The 12,897-nt window shown below is 44.7% G+C and overlaps 1 protein-coding gene and 1 long non-coding RNA gene across 4 annotated transcripts in view; one reads left to right on the plus strand and one right to left on the minus strand.

The window, feature by feature from the left end:
• LOC134514717 (uncharacterized) overlaps positions 1-5,651 on the minus strand; it is a 24,174-nt gene extending 18,523 nt beyond the window's left edge. The window contains exon 1 of the long non-coding RNA XR_010070782.1: positions 5,536-5,651. This is a non-coding gene — a long non-coding RNA (uncharacterized LOC134514717). The remainder of the gene's footprint in view (positions 1-5,535) is intronic.
• The window catches only part of RAD51B (RAD51 paralog B), a 417,762-nt gene extending 405,724 nt beyond the window's left edge, over positions 1-12,038 (plus strand). For 2 of the 3 annotated variants that reach the window (XM_063332869.1, XM_063332868.1), the window contains exon 11: positions 4,733-12,038. In XM_063332869.1, coding sequence (XP_063188939.1) covers positions 4,733-4,884 — 152 coding nt within the window. In that variant the 3' untranslated portion in view covers positions 4,885-12,038. The remainder of the gene's footprint in view (positions 1-4,732) is intronic. The other variant, XM_063332870.1, reaches the window with a different exon arrangement.
• Positions 12,039-12,897: the final 859 nt, after the last annotated feature.

The following is a 12,897-nucleotide window of genomic DNA, read 5'->3' on the forward strand; positions in this document are numbered from 1 at the left end:
TAAAATCATCGTATTTCTTCTGTAAACCACTGCTTGTAAAAATCAAGCCACCCAGTTTTTCATTAGATTGTAACACAGGAAATAAATAGTCTGTCTGTAGGATGCACGCTGTAATTCTCAAACAGAGAATAGGGGTCTTTCCTTCCCCTCTTGGACATACAAAGTTCAGATCTCAGAAGGAGGAATGAGAAAGATCTGTTAAGGGTTGCTGAATCTGTCTCCTGCAAAAACGCAACGTAGTTACTCCCCAGTAGATGTTCCTCAGATACTATATTGATAAAAAGACAGTCTACAGCTCTTTGTAGTTGGAGTGGCAAGAATGCTTTTAAAATTGTAGAAACGGTCGGTGTAGCTCTCATGGGTCGTCCCACCGCCGCTACCTTTCGAGGCAGTGCAGAACGGTTCCTTGTATTATATATACCAGCACTTTGAAGAATTTAGTTTCAAATGTCTCAAACAATGGGGGTTTCACCGCTTCCTGTGGGAGCCTGCTCTGCAGCCTAACTCGTTTCACCATCTGGAGTGTTTTCCTGAGTGTCTGCCCGCTTTTAACTTTCTTTTAATTGTGTACCCACTATTTCTCCTTAGAGGTGGCTCGCCAAAAGTTTCTATTTTGTGAAATTCATGTTACGTGGTGCTTTTTTAGTTTTTATGAGGATCAAGAAAACCCTGAAGGATTGATGGCTTCTTGTCTTTGCTTTTTCTTCCTCAGAAATAATAATAAGTAATTAATAATGTAGTACTGCTTTTCTAGCCATTCATCTCAGCGATTTACAAGGAAGGTCAACGTTGTTGTGCTCTTTTTACAGATGGGAAAAACTGAAGCACAGGGCAGGAAACAACTTGCCCAGGATCATTGAATGAACCCATGGCAAGACTTGGATTTTTAACCAGGTCTCCACAATTGTGCCCTACTTTTTCTTTTTCTTTTTTTTTTTTGTCCAGTCCAGTTCCCTTTGGCTTTGTTGGAGTACCTAGGAAGGACAAGCTTTCCATGAACTTTATTCAGAATTGTCATATTGTAACTGAAAGGTCAGCTTGTTGAATATTTAACAGTTACTATCTTTCCAATGTGTTGGTTAAGCATCCTAATTAAGTAGTGATACATAAAACCAACAAAGCATTTTAACAGACTGATTAAGTCCCTGGGGCCTCTGAGCTGAATTTCCTTCAGCTAGCCTGTGTTTTCCCGGTTGCGGATTGTCCAGATTGAACACAGTATCTATCAAGCACACTCTTATCAGTGCACTGCAGGGAGATTTCCTTCCTCCTCAGTGCCACCATGCTTACTTCACCTGTCATATTTCCCTTAGCTGTGGTTTTCGGTAAGCGTGTTTCTCAGAATCTGGATAGTTGCTAAATTATAAATCTTCCAATTTGGAACAGGAGCACCGCAATCTGTACAGCACGATGCACTGGGTAGAGGGCGATACCCAGTCTAGCACTCAGCAGCCTCACCTGGCTATCAGAAGCAGCCTGGCCTTAGCAGCACAGAGCTGCCGGTGAGCTGCTAGCAGGCAGGGTGTTTCTCCTACCTGCCTTAAAACATCTGCCTGTTTGGCCTGTCATTTCAGTGAATACCTGCACGGGGACTAGATCTGCCTGAGCACACAGTAAGACAAGTGTTGTTCCTGACCTCCCATGGGAATGGCCGGGGAAGGCAGCCACAGCTGTGTGCTCACACTCCGATCTGCAGGGGTCCCACGCTGAACTGACAGCACCCATCATGTGCGAAGTGCAGCGCTCTGTATGGATCCAGAAATGTAAAATTAGAGCTCTCCGTAGCCAGAGCTGTATCTGAGGGATAGCGCACAGGTCTTCCTGGCTGCTGACCACTTTCAAAGTATGCCAGTAAGTGAAGAAGCCCTTACCATCTCAGTGATTCCCCACACTGCTCCTTCAGGCCTCCTTTGTTCCAGATATTGTTGAGACAGTGTCTGAGGACTTACCGAAAGCTGCAAGACTGCTGTAGGTCACTGAGCACGTTGTATTTGCTTTCAGATTGAGTTTGAGAAATTACCAGTGGTGTCATGCCTATGCCTCCTAGCCATGTGAATAGAGGAAGCTAAGAAGCAACAATAGATTACATAAAGCAGGGAAATCCCCCTCAAACTTCTCCCAGACTATCTCAAACTGAAGTTGATTTGCATACAGACACTACAAATAACTTTGCAGTGGCTTCTAGCTCCATGAAAGGGTTACATGTGCTTGCCTATAATCATTTAGGCCAGTTCCACCAGTTGAATCACTCAGAGAAAATATAAAAGACTGAATCAGAGCCTGTATAGAAATCTAAGCAGTTTTAGGTAGCATCAGCCTACTTCAGGTAAGGATACAACTCGGTAATGCTATTGCACTCAATGGGAAATGTTCAATACCTATTAGTAACTAGCAGTTATTCCAGAAAAACAGTGTTAAAAAGCTATGTTAAGCTTTATAATTTGTGATTATGGATTCTTCAGCTAAACAGCTTCCTCTACAAACTCTGTTTGGTGGAAAATGGCCCTTACTGAAAACCAGAAGAAAGCTATAGTATCCTGTAGCTGAAACCTATGGCCAGCTGCTTTACAAAATCTGAGACTCATTAGGCCTGGAATTCCTGAGCGATGCTGTTCAAAAAGCAGTGGTGTTAAACAGACTTGCAAAATTCCCATGATTTTTTAAAATGTTATGGTTTAACAGAAACAAACAAGTGAACAAAAAAGAGATAGCATATTGAAAATGCTTATTTGCTGGGTTATCTCACACAGAAATGTATTTGGTTAATATGACACTACAAAAATCTTTTATGTTATCTTTGATGGACCAAGAATGACAGTGTTTACAAGCCTAATACATCATGACTATGGAATGCCTAAATTCTTCTTGAAGACAGACAGTATTTTCTGTTCCCTTTCTGAGAGAATGGGCTTTTGGCGTTTGGGGGGTTTGTTTGTTTGTTAGTTTTAATAGGATAAGAATACAGAGTTCTCAAAGGCTGTTTCTTTGGAAAGAATTTGCTCATCTACTCCCTTTCCTATCTTTCTATTGAAACAAGTTCTCAGATACATTTCCTGCCAGCCCTCTCCCAAAGCTAGACAGAGTATAGACAAGTGCACTGATTCTTTAGGCTCTCCCAGTAAATTCATAGAAGGATTTTCTGTACATTTTCTGGGTTGTCAGGCCAGCTCTACATTAAAATTAAGAATAGTTGGGTAGGGATATAATTTTAAACAATGCTGTAGGTGCTTTGCAGTAAATACCAAAGCTGTTTTAAACCATCTTAGAGGTGCTTTTGTCAGTATAGTATATTTCCCTTGAGGAATTCATCAAAGGTGTGTTGGCAAAAGTGGGATTTGTTCTACCTGCATTAGGGTTATCATCATTGTCAGTATAGTTATACCAGGACAGCTGTGAGCAATTCTTTTCTATTGTAGTTGCTTTTCATATAGTTAATAAACAGGGCTAGAGAGGAGGAGGAAAACTGAGAAACATCTTCCCTTGACAACCTCTGTAAGCCTTGTGTTTCTTCTACAATATCACCTCTGTTAATATTGATAATGTCATGGCCTGTTGCAGTGGAATACCTTGCCTTTCACCCCCCTTCTTTCAGCTTTATTGACTTTCTTCAAAGCTTTCATACAGAACAATAGGAATCAGCCCAGGTATGAACTGGCTGTTCTGCAGAGTCCTTCAGGTAGCTGAGGTCTCCCTGCGCTACTATGGAGCTTGTCTCAATGGGTCAGCTGTAGAAATCAGAAGAGGAGGAGTACATATTTGAATAGGCCTGGGACACCTTGCAACAGAGTTAATAGCAGCAAACATGAGGACATGACATAATCTGACTGTTGATTCTTTAGTACCTTGGATATTTTGTTCCTGATAACTGTATGTGTTTCTTCAGTTTGTGTTCTTTTCATCAACTTGCAGGTAGATCAGGAAGGCTTTCATTTTGTTTTTCAATATCTCCTCTCACAAAGAACAGTCCATTTTCGGCATAAGGTGTCTAATCACAGTAATATAATATCCTGTATTTACATAGTAAACTTCATCCCAAAGCACTTTACAGCCTGGCACTAACATAGGACTAGGATTAGAAGAGAAGCAGCTCATACTGGTTAGGAAGCAGGCTCTGCTCTCAGCCTAGGTATTAGGAAAGCACATAGGGTGGAGCCACAATATTTTCTCTGAATCCAAGGCAATTTACTAATAGTTGGAAAATATATTGGTTTAAGCCGTGCTCTGTTTAACTCTAGGAAATGTGTTTGAACTGCAGAAAATAAGCTGTAGTAGAGAACGTCAGTCCTCCTGCACATCCTGTTCGCTGTTGATAGGCACCAAATACCAAAAAACAGTTTTATTGGAAATCAATGTGATGCAAAGTTCCTGAGCAAGTATACACTGGCCTTTGGAGAGCTCTGCCAAAGGATGGTAAAGGGCCCTGGCCTATTCTAAGGTTTGGCTCCACAGCACAAAAGTAGCATCAGAAACTTTGCTAGCCGGAATGAGAATGGGAGTCTGGACGTTGGTAACTAGAAGGACAGCCAGGCAGGCAGCAGCAGGAGGATGGTTACATAAAAGTCAGTCCATTTTCAGCAAGTCTGTGAAATTAATTCATACTGAACTAACTACCTTGATTTGTTTTGTGGATTAAACAGGTTTCCAAGTGGTTGTTCGCTGGAGGAAATAGTAACTTTGTGATGTCATTCTGACACACTGGCATTGAAGTGTTTCTCTTTATTGTGTGTTTCAGATGGAAAGGATCAAACAAATCTAACCTTGGAAGGAACCAATCCTGCCCTGCAGACCATACGAGTGAGGAACAGTGCCTTGAAAGATACTTTACTTGATGCTGCTTTACCCAAAACTACTGGTGAGACTCCGAGCAATACATCCAACCTATAGAAAGGACAAATAGAACCTCCACTAAGAAATGAATGAATGAATGACAACATTGGTCTTCAAAGATCTGGTGAAGCAGGTGGTGGGCATTCTTCTTCTTTTGTCTCTTCAAAAACTAACTTTAAAACCAAGTGCTGCTCTTTGTATGTGCGGGGCCATACTTAACTCTGAACTTAGGAAAATCCTATATATTGTTCAGGTTAATTTAAGTGAAATAGTAATAAAAGCCTCTGAACAACACACATGCTACTGAAGAAGCATAGGACACACGTGCCTTCCTAATTCACCCCGTCACCTCACCAGTGTGGAGGAATCAACAGTGAAACACACAAGAGTGCTTGGTGTCCACAACCCATAACATGCTGAAATGGTCGCTTCTGCTTTTGAAGAGAAATGATAAACCCACTCATTGGCTTGGTTAAGAAGCAATAGTTCAGTGAGCTCCTGTTCCTGTAACTCACTGGAAAGTCATCAGAGATGATGTAACAGAGTTGCTAATAACCGGGCTGTGACGGTTCAACATGGAAGGAGAACAGGTAGCAATCTAAAAGGTGGGAAGATCAGTGTATATTACAGCTGCTTAGCTTCCTCTGTCTTCACGGCACTTTTAAAGTATTCACAATATGACTGCAAACCACAGAACTATTTACTCACCTTACAGACTTAGGGAATGTGTGACTTGCTCAAGGCCGCTGAAGGCATCGCTTGCTGTGCTGTGATCAGGATCAGGTTGTTCCCAGCCCTCAAGACTCACATCCCTAAGGGAAGGCCATGGGTTCAGTTAGTGCTGGGTGCCGATGCACAGTGGACGTTGGCCCGAGAGGCTGGTGGCTGGTTCTGTCCTCTGCAGTCACAGGGAAAGCCTCCCTGAGCAACCTCTTGAAAAGCAAGAGTAACCTGTACAGAGATATGGGAAGTCTGGAGTACTGCCGAAGTGGCTGTAGGTTGCCCAGCAAGGAAATCACCTGCAGTGGGGCCACCTGTGGTAATAAGGTGAGCAAGTTGCCGTTGCCATCTGCTGTTTGCTAGGCCATCTTTGGGTGATGAGAGAGTTCCTAGGGAGCACACGGCCCATATTAAAAAGTACTGCACACCCTTACCATGGCAGTGCAAGTCTCTTGCAGCTCCTCAGTCTCTGAGGAGCCGATGGGATGTGGAAGCTGATGTTGTGTCACTCACAGCCACCAAACAGGATGGCATGGAGAAGGCTACTCTGCAGCTATCTGGTTACACGCCCACTCACGAAGCTTTGGGCTCTCCTTTAACAAGGAAGTTTCCATCACAACAGGGAAGTTACTCCATTTCAATAAGCTACTTTTAAAAGCTAATGACGTTTCACCTTGGGGAAGAGCAATTCTCCAGCTTCAGCGTTACAAGTTTTGTGCTTTGAAGAGACCTTTGTAAAATTTAATTTTAATTTTGTTTTAACTGAAGTTTAGTTTTTCTTCTGGACAGTGCTGCGCTACTGGCCGTTCAGTCAAACCCTGCTGAACTTACTTGTAGCCATTTTATCTGGGTATCTTGTAAATATTTGGTAGAGCACTCAGACACAGGAGTGTTTTTTTGCTCTTACAGTCACATGCCTGGTTCCAGGACCTTTCAGAAGCACAAAAGGCTGAAGGCAGGGAAAATTCCACTGAGAAGCATTCAAGTCTCCAGGGAGAAACTGCACTCTGTTTAGACTACAATTTCTTATTGCTGCCTCTCCATTTTTTTAAAAACATGGAAGGATAGAGAAGGGAAACTGGAGGGTAGGGGTTTTTATTATTATAAACAATGAAATGCAAGCACTGTTTCACTCAGGTCTCTCATATTGCAGGACCATTCGCGGTTGGAGAGGGAGATAAGTTTTTTAATGCTCTCTGCACTACCTGGGAAATTTCCATCCAAGTTCTAAAATGTTTTACAAACATTATTGAATTAAAACTTAATCCCCTTCTCCTCAGGCCCATGAAGCAAGTACTAAATACAAGTTTAAAGACAGGGCTAATGAGACTAAAAATGTTGTGCTTTGCCTGAAGTCACTTGGGCGGTGTGGCAAGTGGACTCGGGTCTTTGAGTTCCAGCTTTCTACCTTACACCACAGACAACACACATTCCCTCCCTTTTCAAGGCTTGCTGTACTTCCCCTTCTGGGATACAGTGAAAACGTGCTGGCATCACACCTTGAGATAACCTTGGAACAGAGAGAGTACTCACAGCTGCTGTCCCATGGGATTAAGACGTCGAAAAGATCAGAGAGGGATGTGAGGGGGGTGGGAGAAAGCAAGTCACTGCTGTGTCTGCCTTGGGCATGTTCTGCCTCTGCTGCTGCCAGTGGGGTTGGTGTACTATCAGGCAGTACCTCCAACATCTTTGTGTGTGCTTCCATATAATATTCAGGCATGACTGTGGTAAAAATGCCATAATCAAAGAGAGAACTTGGATGACAAGAAAATTGGAGAGATGAGCCACTCCTGTATTGAATATATGTGATTTCATTATCCTTCTGTATGTGACCTGCATTTCTTACTGCTTCTTCTTATCAGTATCCCACAACTACTGCTGCAGCAATCCTCTCTCATGTTTTCAGAAGAGTGGGATAATCCATCAGCCAGTTCCTCTCCAGTGGTATGAGTCAGGGTTTTACCAGGGGCATTAATGGGCAGTTGAAGAGAGTTGTTCCCAACAGGGCTGAGCAAAAAGCAACGTGAACATAAGCCATGAAGTGGAAGAGAAGGAAACAAATATATAGATTTAAAGGGTTTGAATTATTTCTTTTCCCTTAGCTTCTTTCCTTGCCCACACGGATCAATAACCAGGCGTGCAAAAGGTGGAAATGTGTTGATAGTGGCTGGCATAAGCGTGACTGAGAGCTTCTCCTACTGTGCGAACAAACCTGAAGTCAGTAGCCCCCCAAACCAGATTGGTGTGCACCAGCTATTCCAGCCCTTGTAGGTGAGAGGTGCTGGGAGAAAAATCAGATCACAGTGCAGCAGTCTCCTCCCGTCTCTCCTGTGACCCTGCAGTGTACCCCGGCACTAGTGCCTTTGGCCTCTTCACACTGTTACCTTTTGTGACAAGGCCCCAGCACTGGTCCTCGGGTTCGCTTCCCTCACGCAGACTCGCTGCGAATGCTGTGCACAGAGCTCATTTCATTCCCCGCTGAAAGGCAGCCAGGCCTGAGGTGAAACATGGCAAGCGCTTTGCCATGCCTGGCAACTCCAGGCAGCTGCTGAAAACAAGCAGGAAAAAAAGCAGTGTACAAACACAGGGGAATTTTCACATAGGCAGGATGTAATTAGCAGAGCTGGAATTTGGCCAGGACGCTGGGGTTAAAACGCTGGCTTGCAGGTAACACACTGGGGTATTTCATAATTCAAATGCTCAGGATCTCCCGTTTCCATCTTACCTGGAAGATGTCAGAAGACCGTTCCCTATTTAATGTTCCTGGGCAGCTCTCGAACATCTGACACAAAGGAAAAAGTGTCTAATGGTGCTGCACCTGCAGTGCTTCTCCGCCAGCAACTGCCCACCGCCAACAGGAGCTGAAAGGATCACATCCTGACAGGGCTACGGCTGCATCGTGGTAAGACACCACAGCTGCCTCCATGCCTTGGGGTTTACTCCACCCTTAACTCTCATTACTCATTCTTCAGGCCCCAAATTCCCACCAAACAGAAAGAAAAGATGATGAAATTATGGCAGCCCCTCACACGTAAAACACAAAAGAGAGGATATCACCATTAGGTGCTGCTTCAACCTTACTCTCTGCCACTTGAAATAGTACCAAATTGCTATCGGACAACAGAGAATTAGATGAAACGTTTCTCCTCAGTGCAGATGAGTGAGCTTTTCCAACTGGCCTTGCCGGTAATACACAAAATGTTAAGAGCTCGTGCCTCCTCTTTCCTTCCAGCAGAGAAATCACGTTCAAAGCAGCAAAACATTTTTTTCCCTTCATGATCTCACTTTCCGTATAAGCAATCTTTGTGTTTACTACGAGGATGTTGCATGTCCACAAAAGGTCAAGGAAGTCATTCATGAACCTTATGTGTGGAAAGTCCGCATGATGTTTCTACTATGATGCGGCCCACAGCCTGAATATAAATAATTGCAAACCTTTAACCCCTCATCCATCAGACCTGCAGACCGCATGCCGTTCGAAGAGCTGACTTCCTTCCTGTGGTGCAGTGCATGCAAGCAAAACAAGAGGTGTTCCTCCCACCCAAGAAAGCATAATCTCAGCATCAGCAAGTCAGAAAAAAGGGACCCCTCCTATGCCTGTGAGGGCTCCCCGTATCAGCTTTTGTTTTCTTTGGGGTTTTTTGTACACCCAGGCTGCCGTGCAAGTCCCCCTCTGTCAAGTGTTGCTTAACACAACCACCGAGCAAACTTGCTGAGAGCACCTCAGTCAGTGGGATGACAAACCTACAGACTGGCTCCAACGGCAAAGTGAGCTGGAGGGAGGAAAGTACGGGCAGCTGCAGGCAACAGGAAATCCAGCACTAATAAATAAAATGTTCTTATAGCCAGAAAGAGGAAATAAACAGCAACAGCACAAACTGAGAGGACAGAAGAGAGGAACACAGCATAACTGTGGGGCGGGAATCACTGCATTACAGTGAGCTTATTTTTACAGAACATCGTCCCGGTTTGTTATGTGTTCAGACTGCAAAAAAACAGTGGGGGAATGGGAGGACTGCTCAAAGAGAGGGTCTCTATCAGAAGAAGTTGTCAACAACCACTGCAATTAAGGAAGCAGCCAGAGAACACACAACCTGAGCTGCCGCCAAAGTGAAATGAAAGCATTTTTTGTTTGCAGCCGTAGCCCCGAAGGATAATAAAAGATGCTTCCACCGTGCCAAGTGAGGAGCTGCAGGGACACCGTTTCTAGACGGCAAATGCCCTGCTCCCATCTTTCCAAAATTACACGCTCTGGGGAGGCAGCAAGTTACTCTTCCTACGTGCGCTTTCGAAGCACATGCCCGCACACCCTGTCTGACTGCAGCTGCCGCCTCAGGAGGCCACCGGGCAGGTGAGCCCCCAACCACCATGGTAACGATGGAGGTGGCATAGCCTGAGCTCTGCCCCCAGCCGATGGGCTGTTCTGGCACTCCTTGGTCCAGATTGCTGAATCAACAACCCTTAATTTTTCCCCCTCGCGCTCAGCTGTGGGTGCGCCACGGCCCCACGGCATTGTCACCACCAGTGGGAGCTGCCGCATTCAGAAGAGCTGCGCCCCGCTCTCCTCCCAGGGGTGGCTGCTGGTGCCTTGGCAAGGAGCTTCATGCACGGCATGCCGGAACAGTACTCTTCTTGCTGCTGGTAGCATCTTTCACCTGGAACGGCCACGTGGCCTGTGCCTGTGCGGCAGTGGGTGGGCTGGCAGAGCCGAGGGGGTCGGCAGGGACCTTCTCAGCCATGGGACGGTATCGTGAGGCTTTCACTGGTGGCTGTAGAAACTCGTGCAGGTTCAGCGAAGGGAAAGAAGTCATTCACAAATTGCATGCATATTTCTGAATTCATTCATTGAGTGGCGTTTGCCTTTCATCCTCCCCCCGAGCCCCACGTGTGTTGCTGGCATTCTCTCCCAATCCCATATCACAATTCTCAGGTCTGTGCAAGCCACGGCCTGCCAATGGAGCCCACGGTCACTGGACCCCCCAGCCCAGGTACATGAAAAGTTACGTGCAAAGGTTCAGCGCTTTCTCCTGACGACAGCCCCCATTCCCATGCATCCCCTGCAGTATTTTCCTCATAAAGTGCCAGAGAAGCTTTGCACCGCGCAGGGTGCTAAGGAGGTAGCTACATAGTCCAGCATTTCCAGAGTCTTTGCACTCTCTCCTAAGGTGTAAATACAAGCAGTGGAGCCAAGTGAATGTCTGACAAGGCTGCCATTTATACCTGAAGGAAAAAAAGAACTGCTGCTTTCCAACCAAATGCATATTGCTGTTGCCTCACTTTCTCTAGCCCAACCACCGTCCTAATCATTAATTGCTTCAGCAGGGTATGGAAATCACGTCTTAAAGCCTGTATACAGGGTACACAGCTATGATCCAGTATAATTTTAACCTTCACTGGACATTGCCAATATGTTTTTCACTAGGGAATCAAAAAGAAAATACAGTCGTTTCCCTAAAGCCTTCCATTACCAAGTTCTAGATGATAGTGTGGGTATTTAATACATCACAAAACCTGTGAAGGTGACAAAATATTTTCTTTCACATCCCTCCTACCTGTGAGACATCAGAGAAAACACATGCTTTTGGAGAATCTCAAATGGAAGTGATTTTTTTATTAAATATAGATGAAAAGCAGAAATGTTCAAAAGCTGTTTCTGATATATAGGCAGTGACAGCCATTTCCTCACTATTGCTGTAACGTGAAGGAGTGCAGGTATCTCCTGCAGAAAGAGCCCTTGTTCTCCACCCAGTGCTTCCACGTAGGATTTCACGCATGTGACAGTGTGTGATCCATGAATTGCAGCTCAGCTTTGGAAAGCATGGGAATTGTGCCTGGCTGTCAGGGCCCGGTGTTCATCTGGGTTTCACATGGCCCACAGAAAGACGTGCCAGTCGCACCTTCAAGCCAAACAGTTGGATAATCAAACCAAGCATTTGTTTTCAGTTTTGGTTCTTTTTTCTGGAGGGGAGGGGGCAGGCTGGTTATGAGCTCCAAAATACACATGCGTTTTTGTGTGTTTAAGTGAAAAGACCATGGCAAGGTTTTAACCTACAGTCTGTTTATACTGTTCTGTTTTAAGGTCCATCATTACCAACAAACAAAAATAACCCCAAATAAAATTGACAGTATTTTTCAAATTCTCTGATTTTCCCATGCATTCAAAAGTGCTAGCCTGTTCTGCTTGACTGGCTGGCTGTTTGATTGTTGCTTTATATTTTATTACATTGTTTAATTGTAAGCCTCCAAAATCATAAAATCTGAGTTCTAGTTTCAGTCTCTACATTCAAATATAACTACTGAAAAATGTCTTGTCTACTCTTTAGTGTATATGGCATTTAACATACTTTGCTTAAATTGGATATTTCCAACTCAATCCAAACAGACTTGAAAAATCCTCCTTCTCCCAGATGAGAGCACACCTGAATAATATAGGAATGACTTTTCTCACTGAAAAGCATTAACAAAATACATGCATAAATACTGGGGTTTAATCAGCTGGTGCTGCCTGTTTGTTTAAAGGAAAAAACTTATTTAACCCTTTAGGAGGGATTCAAGCTACTGGTGCGAATGGAGAGAGGTCTGAGCACCCAAATGGTAAGATGTTTGTAGAAGAAAATGTGAGTTGGTGATGTCTGCGCCTGTGATCTGCTGGCATTGCCCACCCCGACACATGACGGCCAGGAGACCAGCGAGGAGGATTTTCCATTTCTGGAAGGTGCAGTGAAATGGGGGAGCCCAGAGCTCACTGGATTGTCTTTCCATCTGTGAAGTATTGTCTCCAAAATACTGCTTGACATTCATTCAGTCAAGCATTTTGACAATTTGAACAAATAAGCAGAAAACAAGAAGGAAGAAAATTTTTACTGCGAGGGTGGTGAAACACTGGCACAGGTTGCCCAGAGAGGTGGTAGATGCCCCATCCCAGGAAACATTCAAGGTCAGGCTGGATGGGGCTCTGGGGAACCTGATTTAGTTGAAGATGTCCCTGCTTATTGCAGGTGGGTTGAACTTTGGGGGGGGGGGGTTGGACTAGATGGCATTTAAATATCCCCTCCAACCCAAACTATGATTCTATGAAAATGGTTTTGATTTTTGGCCCCAGTGGGCCATCTGTGAAGAAGAATAAGTAGCGCAGCAAGTGCCACGTCTCTTAAATAACCCTTCCTTGCCAGAAGCATATGTGGCAGTTTCCTGGGCTGTGGAAAGGGTTACCGTTTCCAGTCCACCAAGTCACCCTTCCCTCTCCATACACCCCTCACCATCCTCAACACCGCATCAGGCTGGGGTGAAAGCAAATGTCACTCAGAATTACTACCCTGTTACCTATCTGGGTGTGGGAGAGAGGGTGCG

The sequence above is a fragment of the Chroicocephalus ridibundus genome, chromosome 4, assembly GCF_963924245.1.
Source record: "Chroicocephalus ridibundus chromosome 4, bChrRid1.1, whole genome shotgun sequence".
NCBI classification, from domain to species: domain Eukaryota; kingdom Metazoa; phylum Chordata; class Aves; order Charadriiformes; family Laridae; genus Chroicocephalus; species Chroicocephalus ridibundus.